The sequence below is a fragment of the Mesoplodon mirus genome (genome assembly GCF_964341445.2).
Source record: "Mesoplodon mirus genome assembly, chromosome: 1".
Classification (NCBI taxonomy): Eukaryota; Metazoa; Chordata; class Mammalia; order Artiodactyla; family Ziphiidae; genus Mesoplodon; species Mesoplodon mirus.
The window spans coordinates 40,652,603-40,670,191 of NC_138976.1; the positions used below are offsets into that span (position 1 = coordinate 40,652,603).

Genomic DNA, 17,589 nt, shown 5'->3' on the forward strand with positions numbered 1-17,589 from the left:
ACCAGTAAGGTGAGAAAAGGATGACACCAGAAGGGGGAGACCACCCTCTTCTTTCACGTTTTTTTTTTTCCTTTTCAAAAACAGTATTAAATTAGGAAGCAAACAGGAAGAAAATAAAAACGAATCCATTACATTTTATTATTAATACATCTTAGAATGTTATCCTGCACTTCTACCAAAAGGTACTAAAATTTTGGAAAATCTAAATACAGGCCCTATCAATCAAAGTAATCCTGCAGAGGTGGTCCCAGTATGCAGAAACTCTGACTTTCTGGAAGCACAGAAATATCCACATATTTATGTGAGGGATAGATGGAGAAGGTCCAGCAGGTCTTCCAATGGGCCTCAGGTATCTTCCATCTTTGTGTGAAAAGAACTGCACTGAACTCACAGGGGAGACTCAATTCCGATTCAGGATCTGAGGTGGCACATCCAGGGTGGGCACAAAGGCATCACACAGCCCTGTGGAGACCGTTTACAAGGATGTGCCTTTGACACGGGCTCCACTGTGAGGGCCTCTGGGAAGGTCGCCCCACGATGTGCACACTGCTGTCGGTTGATGGCTTTAGCAGCCCCATAATCCTTCCTTTGATGTCCAGGGTCAATGTGATCCTGGTCCCACCAGGGCTACGAGTAGATGCATGAAAAAGAATCTCGCTGTGATCTTCCCTGCAAAGGAAACAGCAATAAAATTTACTGCCCAGTCACAACGGAGGAATTCTTGTAAACGAGTACCTTTGTGTGTGCCTTTGCTCTCGGCTTTGGAGAGAGGACCATGAGCGGAGGACAGGAGGAGAACAGGGCACATCTCACAGCCCCGAGAAGGGGCTTTACAGCTGCACCATGTGCCATTCGCTTTGCTCACACAGGGCTGTGAAAGCCGGCGGCTATAACTTGGGCTCCGTTCACAGGACAGATACTAGAAAGGCAGCCTGTTCCAGCCCCGCACTCACTCCGACTGCTTTCGGGCCGTCCTACACCGTGACAGAGGTATGCACTGCCTGCGTGGCAGGCGTGGCGCCAATGGGTGGAAGCTCGTTCCTGTCATGTCAGCAAAGCTCTAGCAACACCCACACACAGGGCACATACGCAGGGGCCTCCGCCGCCGGTCAGCTCTGCTGCGGACGCTTGGGCCTGTCTTCGTGCGGCTGCAGCCCCAGCTCCCGAGCCTCCGGGCACTCACAGACAGGAAGGCTTTGCTCTAGGGCTCGACTCCTGTTCCTGCTGAACTGAGCCAGTGTGTAAAATGAGAACTGATATCAGCTCAGTAGGCACCGGAGGGCGGGTCCAATTGACAGCCCGGAGAAGCAGTGCCTCAGCTGGGAGCTTGGTCGGCCTCGTCCCGCGTGCGGGCAGCTGCAGAAGACACAGAAACCTGGACTGCAAATACAAGAGAGAGTTCACCGTGCTCGGAAATCACAACAGGGAGTCTCCTTTGAAAGCACCCAGCTCTACTCACACGCCATCGACTGCTGACATGGTCTTACTCGACTTTCGTGATTCACTGGGTTTTAGATTTTTAAAAGAATAATTTTGCAGCTTTCAATACATTTGAACTTTCAGACACTGATGTCTAATTAGCGGATTTATATTTCCATAGACTTTTGGTATGTTCCTTGCATTCGTAACAAGACAAAGTGCATCATCCTTGGGGCCAGACAGGCTCTCATCCTCCAGAATCGTGCTCGGTCCCCGAGCTGACCGCTCAGCAACGGCCTCTGCCCCGGCAGCTCCAACTTAACTGTCCCCATCTCACCTTCTCTTCAGGTGCAGAACTTAGCCACTGTGAACAAAGCGGAAACCAGTCACTGTTCACCAATCAGCTAAGCTCTGCACCTCGTCAGAGAGGTTGTCGGCTGGGCATAATGAAAGGGCTGGAGAGCATCTTCCAAGGCTGTTGGCTTCTTCTGTTTCCAGAGAGGAGCTATGAGATGCATCTGTTCCCCGAACTGCAGAGAGAGAGTAACTATGGCTTCTGGAGGAGCAGTCAGGATCGTGGTTGCGTGGTAATCCCTGGCAATGTGATTTTAATCTTAAGTCACAAATCAGCATGCCAGGAACCCAAGCAGCCAGAGCACTTGGGGGCAGCGCCGCAGGGCTGCCCACATCACACGCACCAGCTTCCTCGGGCACAAGGTGAGAGCACCGCCTCCAGGCCTGCTACACTATCAAATGGGTTTTATTTCTGTTCGCTCTTCATTTACTGGGCATCCTAGGGGTATAATTTTTAAAAATCAAAGGACTCACAGATGACCATACAAATGCCAGTGCAGCTTTGGAAGATGAAATGAAAAATGCACTGAATAGCTGTTCTGGGGTAGCAGGGGGAAAGGGCGTGCACATGACCCTGCGTTCATCCAGAAGGGCAGGGACGGAGGGGCGGTGAGAAAAGAGCAGGCTTGTGACCAGGACTACTCCTTTGCCTGCTTGGGGCAAAAAAATCACAATGAAGAACTGCCAAAGCTGTGTAGCCCGCGGTGGTTTCTCCACAATTTGGAACCCAGAGAACATCAAAGGCATGGTCTGCACCACTGTAGTTTCACACACTTCAAGAAACACAAACTCTCCGTGAAATTAAAACTCTGAAGAGAAATACGATTTATACTGATTATATGAGGTTGGCAACACGTAACTGTGTAACTGTTCTGTGTTTTAAACTGGCCCGTCGTTGAACAGGCTCTGAAGCTGCCACAGGGGAGCTCTGGGGAAGCCTGCACATAGCTGCTCCGCTACGAGATACACAATCGTGGCAATTATTCCCACTACTTCCCTTCCTGGCCAACATGGCTCCTTGACTCTTCTGGAAGAACAGAATCGGACTTTAGAAAACCTTTCTCTCTTCAGTATTAGAGTTCTTTCAGATAAATAAGACAGTTAAACATATTAGACAGAAATGGTTTTTATAAGAGCAAAACATTAGAAGCAAACTAAATGTCCAACAATAGGTTAAGAATATCAACATAAAATATTAAATATCCATTAAAATTATAGAGAAGCTATATATTACATGAAAAATGCTTGGAATTTGATGCTAAGTTTTTCAAAAAACACAGAATTAGACACACCCTATATCATCATGTAAAACCTTAAAACCAGAGTCAGAGAAATGACAACGTTAGACAAAAAAAAAAAAAATAATAATACACTTATAATCCCACAGTTCTACTTACAAAACTTTATGTACCATTGCTAAATCACGTTTAGAATGCAGAAATCCACGGTTAAAAACTGCTAAAACGTGAACGTAACAGGTCAGTGCCAAGCACAATTCAAGAGGAAGCAGTTTAAATATTTAGGACTCCCACTCCAGGTAACCTGCCCGCCTGCCAGCAGACACGCAATGTGGAGAAATTCAGGACACTGGGGAGGAAGGACCTGCCGGCCTCGCCCACCAGGCGGTGTCGGACAGCCCGAGGGACCGCAAGTTCTCACACGGCTGCTCAGAGCTCAGGGTGTGGGGAGCCCGCCACACCCCCCCGCGTCAGCCTTCCCCTTGAAGACGTGGCTCACGGTTCCACGAGGCTCTCCAGCGCACCTTCTAACCGGCTCAGGATGTTCTCCTGCGAATTACCTCCCCACAAATAACAAAACCGGAAGTGGCCAAAACGGCGCCGAGGAAGGCTGTTCCGCCGGGGTGGGCGGCACGGGCTTTCCAGTGGCCGCTCGGCCAGACGAGGTGCCCCCGCACCATAAGGGAAGCTGCTGGGGCCCTCAGCTCACCACCTGGCTTACTTAGCTCCTAAGAGGAACCTCAGAGCCGAGCAATGAGAAAGGAAAGAGAGAGAATCACCTCTTTAAAATAACATCTCGGCCACCACCTCGGCTGAGGATCTGTCCATCTGCTCCTTGCTCAGCTCGAAGCACCTGCGGGCGAGATGCTGCTGCCGGGCATCCTCACTCACCATCAGCTCCCCGTAGAGGTAGATGCCCATGGCCTGTAGAAGGCACAGAGGCCAGAGAGCTGAAGAAAAGGCAATCATGTGTCCCCACGCGCTTGAGTGCACAGTCAGTCTGTGCTTGTTCCGCACGGACTTGCTGGTCTGGAAGTTACAAAGACCCTAGAACAGACAGACAGCTGACTAGCTGTACTTCAGGAACCTGCAGTTTTCAATCCCCTTCTCTTTCTTGTTCTCACTGCAACCCCCAAGGAATTCTTGGCTATCAAGTCCGTCAACAGACCCTGGTGGTTGAACTGACGACACGGCGAGCATTTCTCTAGTGATGGCTGACGAGGACAGGGAGGTTCCCATGGTGACTGACCCCGTGGAAACCCCCTCAGCTGAAAGAAGCACCCGAGGCGCCGTGTGTATGTCATACAGACACAGGCCATGTTCCTAAGAAAGTGTGTGCCTAGCACAGCTGGGGAACGAAGACCACCCCATCACATGGCGCCACGGGTGGGGAGAGCCATCGGGCCGCCGTGGAAGATGCCTGTTGCTCCAGCCCAGCCTGCCAGCTCCCTTCAACGGGCCCCACTACCGCGGCAAACACTGGCTCTTCTGTTTCGAGAACAATGACTCACATCTGCATTTTTCCTACAGTTTTAAAAACAGCCAGTTATGTTCTGGAAAACCAAGAGATCCACTTGGTTCCGCCTTCTCTCTTGTTCTAAGCTTAGTTATGCTACAGATTACGTTCTCCTGGAGCAAATTAAAAGAAGGATCTCAAATACAGCGCAAAAATGGTTAGGGGTTAGGGGTTCAAAAATTCTTTCCTGAAAAAGCCGATGGTAATCCTTATTTGGCAAAGTTCATGGTTCCAAATAGACTGCAGTTAATTTTGGTTTTCAGAACAGGCCTTAAGTTGCTCTTACATTTTGTCCTTATACTCCCCTCTGTGTTTCCAAACACCTCTTGCTTCACTGTGCAAATGTGACATTTCTTCTGGTACAAAGTCGTGGGAATAACGAGCCCTCACTTGCTGGCTGCCCCCTGTACTCAGGCCCTCTGTAAAGTCCCTTTGTTGGGCTTCCCTGGTGGCGCAGTGGTTGAGAGTCCGCCTGCCGATGCAGGGGACGCGGGTTCGTGCCCCGGTCCGGGAAGATCCCACATGCCGCAGAGCGGCTGGGCCCGTGGGCCATGGCCGCTGAGCCTGTGCGTCTGGAGCCTGTGCTGCGCAACGGGAGAGGCCACGACAGTGAGAGGCCCGCATACCGCAAAAAAAAAAAAAAGTCCCTTTGTTGCCCCTACCCCAACTCTCCACCCCAACTGAAACATGGCTCCATTCTGTCAGCCCACAGCGCCCGGCAGAAAGCTCACTCAGAGGCATGCACTGGTCACGCCAGGAACGAGGCAGCCAACTTCCCGCGGCCGGCAGAAGCCATGGCACATGCACCACCATGGACAGCCACACTGGGGGACACGGTGTGGTGGGGTGCTGACCCCCACAGGCTGCGGCCCAGCAGAGGTGGCAAGGAAAACATCTTCCAACGTGCACGCACGTGCTTCCTGTGGGCTCCTTGCAAGGTGATCGCTTTCCCTGGTGAACAGTGAGGAAAGTTCTCACGGGAAGGAATCTCAGCACAGGGTTCCACCTGGTGTGGCAGGTGCAGATACAGACCAGACTGTCCCAGCCAGCCGGGGCTCTCCCCGTCTAATCTTCATACATACTTTAAGTGAGGGCCACTGAAGGCAAAGGTACACACCATGGCATCACTAAGCCACAACCTTGACCTAATGAATCTGAGGTTCAAAGATGCAGAAAGCTCCTGAGGTCTGCTCATGCTTCACTTGGTAACAGCAGTGGGCCACAGTTACGTCAAACCAAGGGAGCTTCTAAGGGACATGATTCAATGGGATACAAAGACAGAGGAAAAAAATCAGCTCACAAGTTTGGTAGGTAAGCACCTAACAACTCTTTAAAATCCTTGAAAAATGTTTAAATATTTGCTATTTAAATAGAGATGTCGAGAAATTGGGTCCCTGTGTTAAGTGTACTGCATAGTCAGGGGACGGCATTTGAAGAATCCCCATCTGCTGAAAACGGAAACTTACCTGATCCTCCTGAAGGAACCTCTCAACGCTTCTGTATGCTTTTGTGTATTTGTGCTTAACAACAAGTTCACACCATCGATGGCGAACCTGAAGAAAGGAGAAGATCCAGTAAGCAAAAAACTGGTAGTTTTCCTTGGCCTAACAAGTTTAATGATGGAGAGCCTTTCCTGTTCGAAAAAGTTACTCTCTGAAGCATATTAACTTTGTTGACACTTTTCAATTTCATTTTAATTTCACTTCTTTTACAAAGGAAGGAACCATGAGGTCCCTTCATGAGGAGGGCTGCCAGTCCACTTTAGGGGAAGAGGGTGCATGTTTCACTTAGGTGTTTTGATGTTTTTAAAGACAATTTTGCAAGATAATAGATAAATGCAAACTGTAACTGGGAAATTAAACACACAGCCCTGGGCAGCCGGGCTGCTGCTCTGCCCTGCGGGATGCTGTCAACGAAGGTTTCCTTTATAAACCACAACTACTTAATTTCCTGCAATAACCGATTTGGTTCAGTGCTGGTGATTGCAACAGTAAACACAGTAGAAGGAGGAAGACACCGCTCTCCACATTCCTAAGAGGCAAAGCGCACCCTCTGAGGAGCTCAGGGTGCCTGCCGGAGGGGAGCAGCCCACTTTGACGCAGGCAGATCCTGCCACGTGCCCACGACTGTGTGGCTGCAGGGCTGCACAACCTACTGAAAACAGACAAGCTAAGTGTGGGGGTGCCCTTTAGTAAAGATACGTGACAAAAGGCTTACAAGCAGGAATTTGCCAGGAAACCCTCCCCCAAACCCTACAGACAACAGGGGAGCTGGATCCCAGCACTGGCTGCCTCTGCGGGTAAGAGGCAGTCTCGCACCACCCCCCATCTCTAGGCACTTCAGACACATTCTTTACGTGGAGATGCTACCTACATTTGGTTTAAGCATTCAGTCCTGGGCCATTTTCTACTGCATTAAAGCCCTCTCAGTTAAATCCGGTGAGCAGTCCACCATTTTATATTCCATTATTGGTTCAACACTAGCCATACATGGAAGTGATTACGTGCATTTAAAAAATAAAAAAGCCTCCTTCCATCACTCTTTGTTTTTACTGCCTTTGAAAGAGGGAGACCCTTTATAGTAATCCATTTGTGGCAATAGTAAAATGTAAGCAATTTCAACATTTTGGCTGGGGCCCCTGTAAATTGTATCATTACCCACTGATGGCCGGATCTCTTCTTTCATCCACCATAAATAGATTTACACACAAACAATTAGGAATGAAGTAAAGAAAAAATCTTTTGGAAAGAATCCTTCCCCTAAGCTACAGTGCACTCTGAGACATGAGGGGGTTCTGGTGGTGGGCCCTTTGCTTACAGGCAGCCGGGCCCTTTGAACTTCTAAGAAAAGGATGCCAACAAACTTTTTACATTCACGAAGGAATTTCAGAGGCACATGGAAATGAGCTAATAGCCTTGGATCATCACAGCAAAAGGGAAGCAGGTTGGGCTGGACAGGTCTTGGAAATCTTTCTACCTTCAACAAAATGTTCTCCTTCCTATATAGCCAGTAGAAATCAACACCATAAAAGGGAAAGGGTAGCCCTTAAAATATCTGGAGCAAAAGAACAATTGAACAGAGCTCAGATACTGCACCAACCAAAGAAGCTACCAGAACAACCAAATCCCCGCTCTCGTGCTTTGGTTTGAGTACCAAAGGCTGAGCACTGGACAGAACCCAAATGGGCCCCTTGGATGCCTCCATTTCTCGTTTCTGTCCCAACTCACAGAAACCACCAGTCCCATCCACGCACCAGTGGATGTGCTGTGTCTTTCTGTTTGTGAGCTCTGTGAAAGGAGAAGGCCCCGGCAAGCCAGTGTGGCCCGGTGGGACGTCCGCCATGCGGCATGAGAGTCAGGGGACTTGGGGCCACCTGCTCTCACTTCTCACCACTGCACAGGGGGACAGCTGTACCAGCTTTAAGGAGAGACAAGTATAAGAGAACTCTTGTCAGCTTGACAGTGATCTAACGACTTAGATTTTGCAACCTGATCACACCAAGCCTTTGACAAGGACAGTTGTTTATCACTCCAAAACTTGGGGACACTATATTTTTTTAGATCTGATTTTGAGAATGGAGGTATTATTGGCCTCCCATTATTTTTCTCCCTGTGCTCTCCTTCATCTTATTTACACATACAGAAATAACAAAGCATAAATTAGGGTCTGTTTCCTGGTAGGATAAGGTCCACAGAGGGGCAAAAGGCAGGGTCGGTCCCACTACAACGACTGGAAGAAGATCCAGCAGCTGAGCTGAGTGAAAGAGGCTCTTTCACAACCAATATGAAGTCAGCATTTCCACTTCTCTTACTGTTAAAAATAGTCAGTTGTCACAATAAGAGATCTAGTCTTCTGACCCCTGAAGGCTAACATGGCATCCAGGAAATACAGACCAACCCCTCTCTCCACCCCACAAAGAGCAGAAAAAACAACAAGCCTTTTCATTACAAAAGAATTAAACATAATTCAAAATTTCAATGACAGGATGTTTAAAAGACATCACAGAGATGCTGTGTGAGGCTGAGGGCCCAACAGATATCTCTTGCTTGTGCCCAGGGTTTTTACTTCTCTTCGCATTTCTTTGAGAAACAAAGAAAATGTTTATCTCTTATCCTCTAAATTGTCCAGGACCCACAATTCACAAGGCCACTTGTCACACCTGGAACGGGGGTCTTCCCGAAAAGCTGGCAGCAAAGTGACATTTGTCACAATTTCTCCCAGCAATATTTCCATGGTGGGCACTGATGGAATTTTCTCCAGATCACTGAGAAACTTAAAAAAAAAAATTCCTGACAGAGGTCACCACACTTGTATCTGGCTCCTTCCCCTGTTGATAATGGAGGAAAGTGAAGTTCCCGGTGCTGGGGAGCATCAGAGAATTCAGAAGCAGAGGCAGGTCTCTAAGAAGAAAGCTGTCTGCTCTGCAGATCTGCTCTTCTTCATTTTCTAATTAATTAATTAGTTAATGGCGGTAGTGGTCACCTTGTCTTTTAACTTCCTCAGTGAGGTGAAAAGTAAACAAACACCACCACATAAATACATCTGTGGGAACACCTGGGCCCAGCAGGCCTTCCACAGCGTCTATGGCCTCTTGACTCAGTTCATTTAGCATCAACGTTTCACGGGTGTATACATTACGCTAAAACCATTCAATACTTACACTTTGAATATTCACATTATTCCGCAATGTCTCAAGAGAGAGAAAAAAATTTAATGACTTTTTCAACAGTGACTCAGATTCATAAAATCATTCCAAAGTCATGCTAGGAATCACCTGAAAGCCTCAAGCCGAGCCAGCAAACCTCAGCCCTGAATTCCAGCAACACCTTCACGCCACAGACAGGTAAGGGGCAAGGGCGAGGGAAGGGGGAGCGGGCAGAAAAAGAATAAGAAATCTCAAGAAAATCAGAAAAGGGACGTTTCAGGAGTGGGAAGAGGCGAAGCTGCCCGTGGTGGCGAACAGCAGGGTCGGAGGACCTGGAGCACCAGCACCCTCGTTCCAGCTGCCCCAGAGCGTGTGGTGTCACACACTGGAAGCCTTGCCTCTGGAGCACGTGCCCATCTTTTCCTCACTGAGTCTTCAGTGCAGACAGCAGCTGGTCTGACCCACCTCCTGCCAGGACAGGAGTGCATCCACCACCCACACCACGCTGAAGGTTCCATAACACAAGCAAAGCATTTAGCAGTCCCTGGCACAGGAATGAGGGGGGGATGATGATGAAGAAGGGGAACGTGGGTCCCTGACCCTTGCCACAGTGAAGATGTGCACACACAGGTGTGCACCCATTATACTTTGGTCCAACAAAAATTAGTTGGACTAATTCGAACACTTTTCAGAGTGTTCTGCTTAAGGGACATTGAACAGAAAAATGATATGGGTGGTTCCCTCAGTGCACAGGTAGGTTTTTAATTAGCAGTGCTAATTTACACCTTTGGAAATGAATTCCAGAAGCTTCCAGGTTTCCAAAGCCTCCATGAACAGAGGGTGAGGAGCGCAGAGATATCAGTGCTCTCCCAGGAGTGCCCACTAATGCAACGGTTCTTTGGGGCTGGGTGAACATGGGAGGGTCTCAGAATTTGGGGCAGGAAGAAGGAAGGGTAAGCCTGCAGAAGCCCATTCATGTCAGACCCACATTTGGTGATGGGACATTAAAACCCTCCTATAATTCATGTAACTGTAACTGCTCCAGGATGGGGGACCCCCGACCCACAGCAGGGACTCCACCGGGAGGATGGAGCGTATTGGTGGTAACAGGCCCGAGCCACCTGGGAGACCTGAGCAGACACGTGTCCTGGGTATACAAAACATATTTGGCACATGATATGTATACATGTGTATGTGCACACATGCGTGCGCACACACACACCGAAACAAAAGTTTCTTTTTTAATACTTTCCCTCACTATATGCAACCGCTGATAGTTATTGTTCTTTCTTTATGCTGGCTGGCAACCTACTAAACTGATTTCATGACCCACTGGGTCCTGATCCAGAGCTGTCTCCCCAGGGCGGGGGCTAGAAGAGGCTCTGCCCCTGGGCTACTGTGGGAACTGCCCCAGGTCGCTGCTGCAAGCGTTAGGATTTTGACTCCCACACAGTAAGTGCTTGTCTTCTTAGCAGGAGTAGCATGTTTCTGGCTTTCATTTCCACTTCAAAAGTTCTATTTCTTGAATTTATAAAAACTTGATAGTATCAACTCCAAGGAAAGGTTTGTTAACTGGTGAAAACCGAAGGAGCAAGGTGCCTGTCAGGTGGGTGTTGAGGAGGGAAGGCACTGGCAGGGAGTGGGAAGCGGGAGGGAGAGGATGGGACAACACAGCCGAGGAGGAAGAGCCGGCCTGCCCCGCACGTAGCCTCAGGACTGAGACAGCAGCGCCAGCGGGAACCCGCAGAGGAAGCAGGGGCTCCTTCAGGGAGGGGCCTGCTCGAGGCCTGGAGGAGCTGGTACGTACCATCCACCCTCGGGGAAGTATACCCAGGGGCCAGGCGCCTGGGAATTTTACAAACCCGTCTGTAAAGACAGCCTTGCCCCAGCATCAGCTCTAGGCACATGGCATTTCTACCATTTCAAGAACATTATCACTACCCAAGAGGCCCAGGCGATCTGAACGACTTCTGGCCGGCCTCTCTGATTTCCAGCAGTGCTGGAAAAGCGAGACCTGCCTTGTAGGGTCAAACCACAGTTCAGATTCAGGGACAAGTCCCACGATCCACTGGGCACCTCTGTGATATAACCACACGTACCTCTCATTTAATTGTTCCCTCCTGGAAAAGCTAAGAAAAACTGCTAAAAGACAACCCCCCCACCAGCCCCCCAATCTCTTCAATCTGAGAATTTTAACACATCCAGAACCAACTCCTATTAAACTCTAGAACAGGGGTTGCCAATTTTTTCTGTCAAGGGCTATACACAGTGAGCGTTTATGGCTTCTCACCCCATTTGCCCTCGTATCACAAGAGCAGCCCTAGACAATATGTAAATGAGTGGGCATGGCTATCTTCAGATAAAACTTTATTTACCAAAAAAAAGGGCAGTGGGCTGGACCAGCCAGCTCTAGTTTGCTGACCCTCGATCTGCAAAGGAAGCCCACGCCTTAGGCTGCCCGAGTGATGTGCTAACCCCCCAAATCCACCAGCACGACACCAGAGAACACAGAGCTGGGAGGCCCTCACCAGCTGGCTCCGGCCAGCTTCTGCCCATTCTGCCAGGAAATCTAGGGTGTTCTTGAATGTGGGGACTTTTCTTTCCTCCGTGGACTGCACTCCTCTGCAGCGAAAAATCTGCTCTGGCATTCGTTCAGAAACAGAGTACCTCTTGGCCTACAGCCCAGCATGAATGCAAGGCGCCACTTGTGGGTAGGGAATCGAACACTGAGGAAATGCGAACTTTAGGAAGAATAATCCCCTCCACCAGGTCACTCCCAATCTCCCTCGCTGACCAGACGCTTCCTCTGCAAATCACTACACACCCCAGACCCTGTGTTCATTAACACTTTACAATTCTCAGTGCTCTTTTTATACCTTTTGTCTCAAGTTTCTTTTTTTTTTGTCTTCAATTTTAGTGTGTTCTCCATGAAGCTACTTCAAAGAAATAATTCTTACACGAGAATACTCCCCCACAAGCTGCTCATTATCTTATGGATTAATTTTCCACAGGAGTTTTCAGATTTTCCTTAAACATAATTCTTCTTTTAATAAAAATGTAATCTGTAACTCCAGTACATATAAAGACATATTAGGGAGAAAAACATACGTGGGTTATTCAAGCAGTTTAAATCAGTCTGGTAGAAAACATCTTAAACACTAAACTCCCTTGGTTGGGGGGTGCGGGGGGCTGGGTTCCTTTGAGGTGGAGTCTGCAAACCAGGGTCTTACAGAAGCCTAACTGTGCTTGAAGAGTAAGTGGAGTCACAGAGGCTGAACAGACGCGCTGCAGGGTTAGACAAAACAGCTCAGTGTTAACAACTTGGCTAACACCCCAAATTTGGTTCTGGTAGCCACTGTGCCATCAACAAAGCACATTACACAGTCAAGGTAGGACTCAGAAAATCAGCTGGGTTGCTTCTGTCACTGCAAGCCTGGAGCCAGGGTTTGTTTCGGTGCATACTCACCGCCACGCTTGAAAAAGCACCTGTGGCTCCCGCACACAGCTGCTTCCCTTGCTTTATTTTTGAATAGTAAAAATTATAAAAAGGTAGCTTTACATATAAACAACATGGATATATTATTTTGGGTTTTTCCTTATTCTCCATTTGCTGCTGTTGGATTTACCAGCTTAGTGTGGCCCATATACTTTAACATAATAACAACTGCAGGGCATCCCCTTATTAATATACTACAGTTCCATTAGTCTTTCAATCCACTGACGATGCCAGAAAGTCCATCTCAATCAACTGTGTCCCAGAAAGTCCCAAAGTGTGTTAATAGCCTTTAGCTTTTTACCAAGAAGGCTATGAGGGGTCAAGCCAACAGAGGTCAAGGACATCTGCTGTGACACTGGATGGCACCGCTGTGGCCCCACCTCATCCAGCACACCCTAGGTTAGTGGAATGACCTGATATTGATATGTCCACATCCCTTAACTCACCTCTTGGGCCCAGAATTCCTCAGCTCCACCCGCTTCCCCAGGGGTCACTCTCTCAGAGCTGTGTCTTACATCCTCTCCAGCCCAATGGTCGTTGAAACTGCTATCTCCTTATTCAGTAGTTTATGTCTTTACTAACAATAAAGTGCAAGCTCAGTGAGAGCATGGGCCTGGGAGCCTTCAGGCTACCTCCAGGCCCTGTCTCAATGCCTGGCACATAAGTAGCTGCTTAATAAATGTTTCTGAATAAACGTACCATTTAAAAAACTCAGAATGCTTTTCAGCTACTTTGAAATTATAATGCACAGTTGGAAGCTGTAAAATGCTTTGAAGAAAGCCACCCATCCTATTTATGACAGGAAGCACTCCTCTTTTTAAGTCCTTTTGATTTCAGAATTTACTGTTGAAGGGAAAAAAAAAAAATCTGTCCAGGGAACACGATCTGGGAAGCCCATTAAACCTCATTTTGAGTTCCATTTTATAATCTGTAAACAGAAAGACCAAGGCTCATGGCTTTTGTGAGTTAATAAGTCTAACACTGCAATAAATGAACCTACTTTTTAAATTTGTGTCCTTAAATTAGATTTAACGTTGCTTTAAAGTGGGTTTACTGCTGGTGAGGGAAGCCTGCCTGGCAGCCTGGGCGTGGGGAAGCCTTCCTAGAGCAGCTCCAGAACAGCCTTTCCAGCAAGTATTTCGTTTAGGGGCCATCTGTAACGATCCAGGATGTCTCATCTGCTCATTCTCATGAGAAAAGATGAGGGCACAGTTGAGTGTACAGTTGTCACATAAAGATTTCCAACACTTCTCTTCTCCTTCTCTCTCTCACCTTACAGCTCCTTACTCTCAAAGGGATCTTAACACTGTTTTAACTAAAGGGAATGAAAAGTTGCTCTGTGCACTGCCACAAAGCCAGGCCAGTAAACCCCCTTCGCCCTGAAGTTAAGACAACAAACAAGGCAGCGGAGGCTCTCAGCTCTTTTTCAAGGGCTCTTGCTAACCTTGCTTGAGTCAGACCCTAAAACTCTCTGCTCTATGTTAACTGGTTATAGCCGGTAATAACAGGTTTTTACCAGTTATAACTAGAGCTGTGGCAACGTGCAAAACAGGGATCGTCCAAACCTGCTATCAGGATCATCACACCAAGTGTGCACATGGAGAGTGATGGTGAGGATCAAAGGTGATGACAAACATCAAGTTTTATATGTTCTCAGGCCAATTCCAACCTTTCTTCCTTCTCCTATGTATATACTATTTCATTTAATGACATTAATGCTATTCAAGGCAGCTGGCTCCAAAAAGTAGAACTCAGTAGGCCGTGTTGAGTCCACCCTGAAATACAGTACAGTGAGCCTTCCCTCCCTATCAAAATAGCACACTAAATGGTAAAACGTTCCAGTATGGAATTCCACCTCCTTTCCTCATTTCATTAACATATGACACATGGCCTTTGCTAAAAAAAGGACTTTTACTGTTGGCAGAAAACTGACCATGGGTTACTTCCTCTGAGAAGCTCTGAAGGGACACCCGTGCTTTCTCTCCATTTTCTCAGGGGCAGACGTGACCGACTCCGGAGGGCCTCACCAAGTCTGCCAAAAAGGTTCGCTCCCTCCTGAAGGGGCTTCCCTATAGCTTTAGTTATCCAATCACCTTATCCTGTCATATACTAGTCACTCTATTCCAGAATACCTGGAGATCCAGGAAGTGTCATTCTCCAAAAAAATAAGTACTGGGTATTAAGGATGAAGTGGTGAATAAAACAGATAAGATCCTGCCCTCTTTGAGCTTACAGTTCAGTAGAAAGTCTAAGAAAAATCCAGTAAACAGGCAGGAACAGACTCATGTTAGTGACAAATGCCCTGACAGGAGATAACAGGGTGCAATGAGGGCAATGGGAGTGACCCAGGGATGTAGTCAGGAGACTCCCTGAGAAAGGGCCACTCAAACTAAGAGACAAAGGAAGAAAAGACACCAACTGCTGAATGGGGCAGCCTAAGCTCAGTCGATTTCCAGCCTTACCACATGTTCCATGAAAAAATTCAACCCTCCCTTCCCCGTTTCTTCTTAGCGGCTATTTCTTCCAATACCTTCCTTACAGAAGCTAGAGAAATGAACTTTAAAAATCAAACTGGAAGATTTAAATGTAAGAGCTAAAACTATAAAACTCTTAGAAGAAAACACAGACATAAATCTTCTAGACATTGGATTAGGCACTAGTTTTCTAGATCTGACACCAAAAGCACAAGCAAAATAAGAAAATACAGGTGAATCAGATGGCTTCAAAATTAAAACGTCTGTGCTTCAAAGGACACTATCAAGAACGTGAAAAGACAACCTAAGAAAATGAGAGAATATTTTTGCAAATCATATACCTGATAAGGGTCTTGTATCTAAAATATACAAAAAGCTATTATAATTCAATAATAAAGAAGAAAAACCTGTTTAAAAATGAGCAAAAGATCTGACTAGGCATTTTTCCAAAGATGTATAAATGGCCAATAAACAGATGAAAAGATGCTGACCATAATTAGTTAATAGGGAAATGAAAATCAAAACCACAATGAGAGGAGCCCCGTGGAGCGTCGATGCCTGGGAGAGGATGCTCTAGAGGCAGGGGTCCCTGTGGGAAGTTGCCACTCCCCTAGGGCACTGCTCCACACCTCAGTCACCTCCTACCCTGGCTTTCTTTCACCGCCACCCACTGTACTTTGTGTCTTGTCACTCCCGAGTCATCTTACCTCCAGTTTTCCAGAAAATAATTCGGATTTTCCTGTTAACTCCTGGTCATTTCCAGTACTGCCGACAGAAGTAAATGCATGGATGAACAGGCTGAACAAAAATTCTGGAGGTTGGGAGGTTATGATCAGCGCTAAGACCCAGCTCCACCCAATGGTCAGCAAGCTCCAGTGCTGGATACCCCATGTCAAAGAACTAGCAAGACAGCAACACAACCCCATCCATTAGCAGAGAGGCTGCCCCAAATCATACTAAGTTCACAGACACCCCCAAACACACCATCGGATGCAGCCCTGCCCCCCAGAAAGACAAGATCCAGCCCCACCCTCCAGAACACAGGCACCAGTCCCCTCCACCAGGAAGCCAATACAAGCCACTGAAACAACCTTAACCACTGAGGGCAGACACCAAAACCAATGGGAACTACAAACCTGCAGCCTGCCAAAAGGAGACCCCAAACACAGTAAGTTAAGCAAAATGAGAAGACAGAGAAATATGCAGCAGATGAAGGAGCAAGATAAAAACCCACGAGACCAAACAAATGAAGAGGAAATAGGCAGTCTACCTGAAAAAGAATTCAAAGTAATGATAGTAAAGGTGATCCAAAATCTTGGAAATAGAATGAAGAAACGTTTAACAAGGACCTAGAAAAACTAAAGAGCAAACAATGATGAACAACACAATAAATGAAATTAAAAATTCTCTAGAAGGAATCAATAGCAGAATAACTGAGGCAGAAGAACGGATAAGTGACCTGGAAGATAAAATAGTAGAAATAACTGCTGCAGAGCAGAATAAAGAAAAAAGAATGAAAAGAATTGAGGACAGTCTCCGAGACCTCTGGGACAACATTAAACGCACCAACTTTCGAATTATAGGGGCCCCAGAAGAAGAGAAAAAGGAAGAGTCTGAGAAAACATTTGAAGATATTATAGTTGAAAACTTCCCTAACATGGGAAAGGAAACAGTCAATCAAGTCCAGGAAGTGCAGAGAGTCCCATGCAGGATAAATCCAAGGAGAAACATGCCAAGACACGTGTTAATCAAACTATCAAAACTTAAATATAAAGAAAACATGTTAAAAGCAGCAAGGGAAAAGCAACAAATAACATACAAAGGAATCCCCATAAGGTTAACAGCTGATCCTTCAGCAGAAACTCTGCAAGCCAGAAGGCAGTGGCAGGACACATTTAAAGTGATGGAGGAGAAAAACCTACAACCAAGATTACTCTACCCAGCAAGGATCTCATTCAGATTCGATGGAGACATTAAAACCTTTACAGACAAGCAAAAGTTAAGAGAATTCAGCACCACCAAGCCAGCTTTACAACAAATGCTAAAGGAACTTCTCTAGGCAGGAAACACAAGAGAAGGAAAAGACCTGGAAAAACAAACCCAAAACAATTAAGAAAATGGTAATACGAACATACATATCAATAATTACCTTAAATGTAAATGGATTACCATTTGGTCTTGTGTCCAAACAAAAGACACAGACTGGCTAAATGGATACAAAATCAAGACCCATATATATGCTATCTACAAGAGACCCACTTCAAACCTAGGGACACACACAGACTGAAAGTGAGGGGATGGAAAAAGATATTCCATGCAAATGGAAATCAAAAGAAAGCTCGAGTAGCAATTCTCATATCAGACAAAATAGACTTTATTTTAAAATAAAGACTATTACAAGAGACAAAGAAGGACACTACATAACGATCAAAGGATCAAACCAAGAA

The 17,589-nt window shown here is 46.8% G+C and overlaps 1 protein-coding gene across 4 annotated transcripts in view; it reads right to left on the bottom strand.

The window, feature by feature from the left end:
* Nucleotides 1-475: 475 nt before the first annotated feature.
* AOPEP (aminopeptidase O (putative)) overlaps nucleotides 476-17,589 on the bottom strand; it is a 374,682-nt gene continuing 357,568 nt past the window's right edge. For all 4 annotated transcript variants that reach the window (XM_082621524.1, XM_082621525.1, XM_082621523.1 and 1 more), the window contains 3 exons: nucleotides 5,994-6,080; nucleotides 3,791-3,935; nucleotides 476-669 (listed from right to left, as the gene is read on the bottom strand). In XM_082621524.1, coding sequence (XP_082477650.1) covers nucleotides 3,795-3,935; nucleotides 5,994-6,080 — 228 coding nt within the window. In that variant the 3' untranslated portion in view covers nucleotides 476-669; nucleotides 3,791-3,794. The remainder of the gene's footprint in view (nucleotides 670-3,790; nucleotides 3,936-5,993; nucleotides 6,081-17,589) is intronic.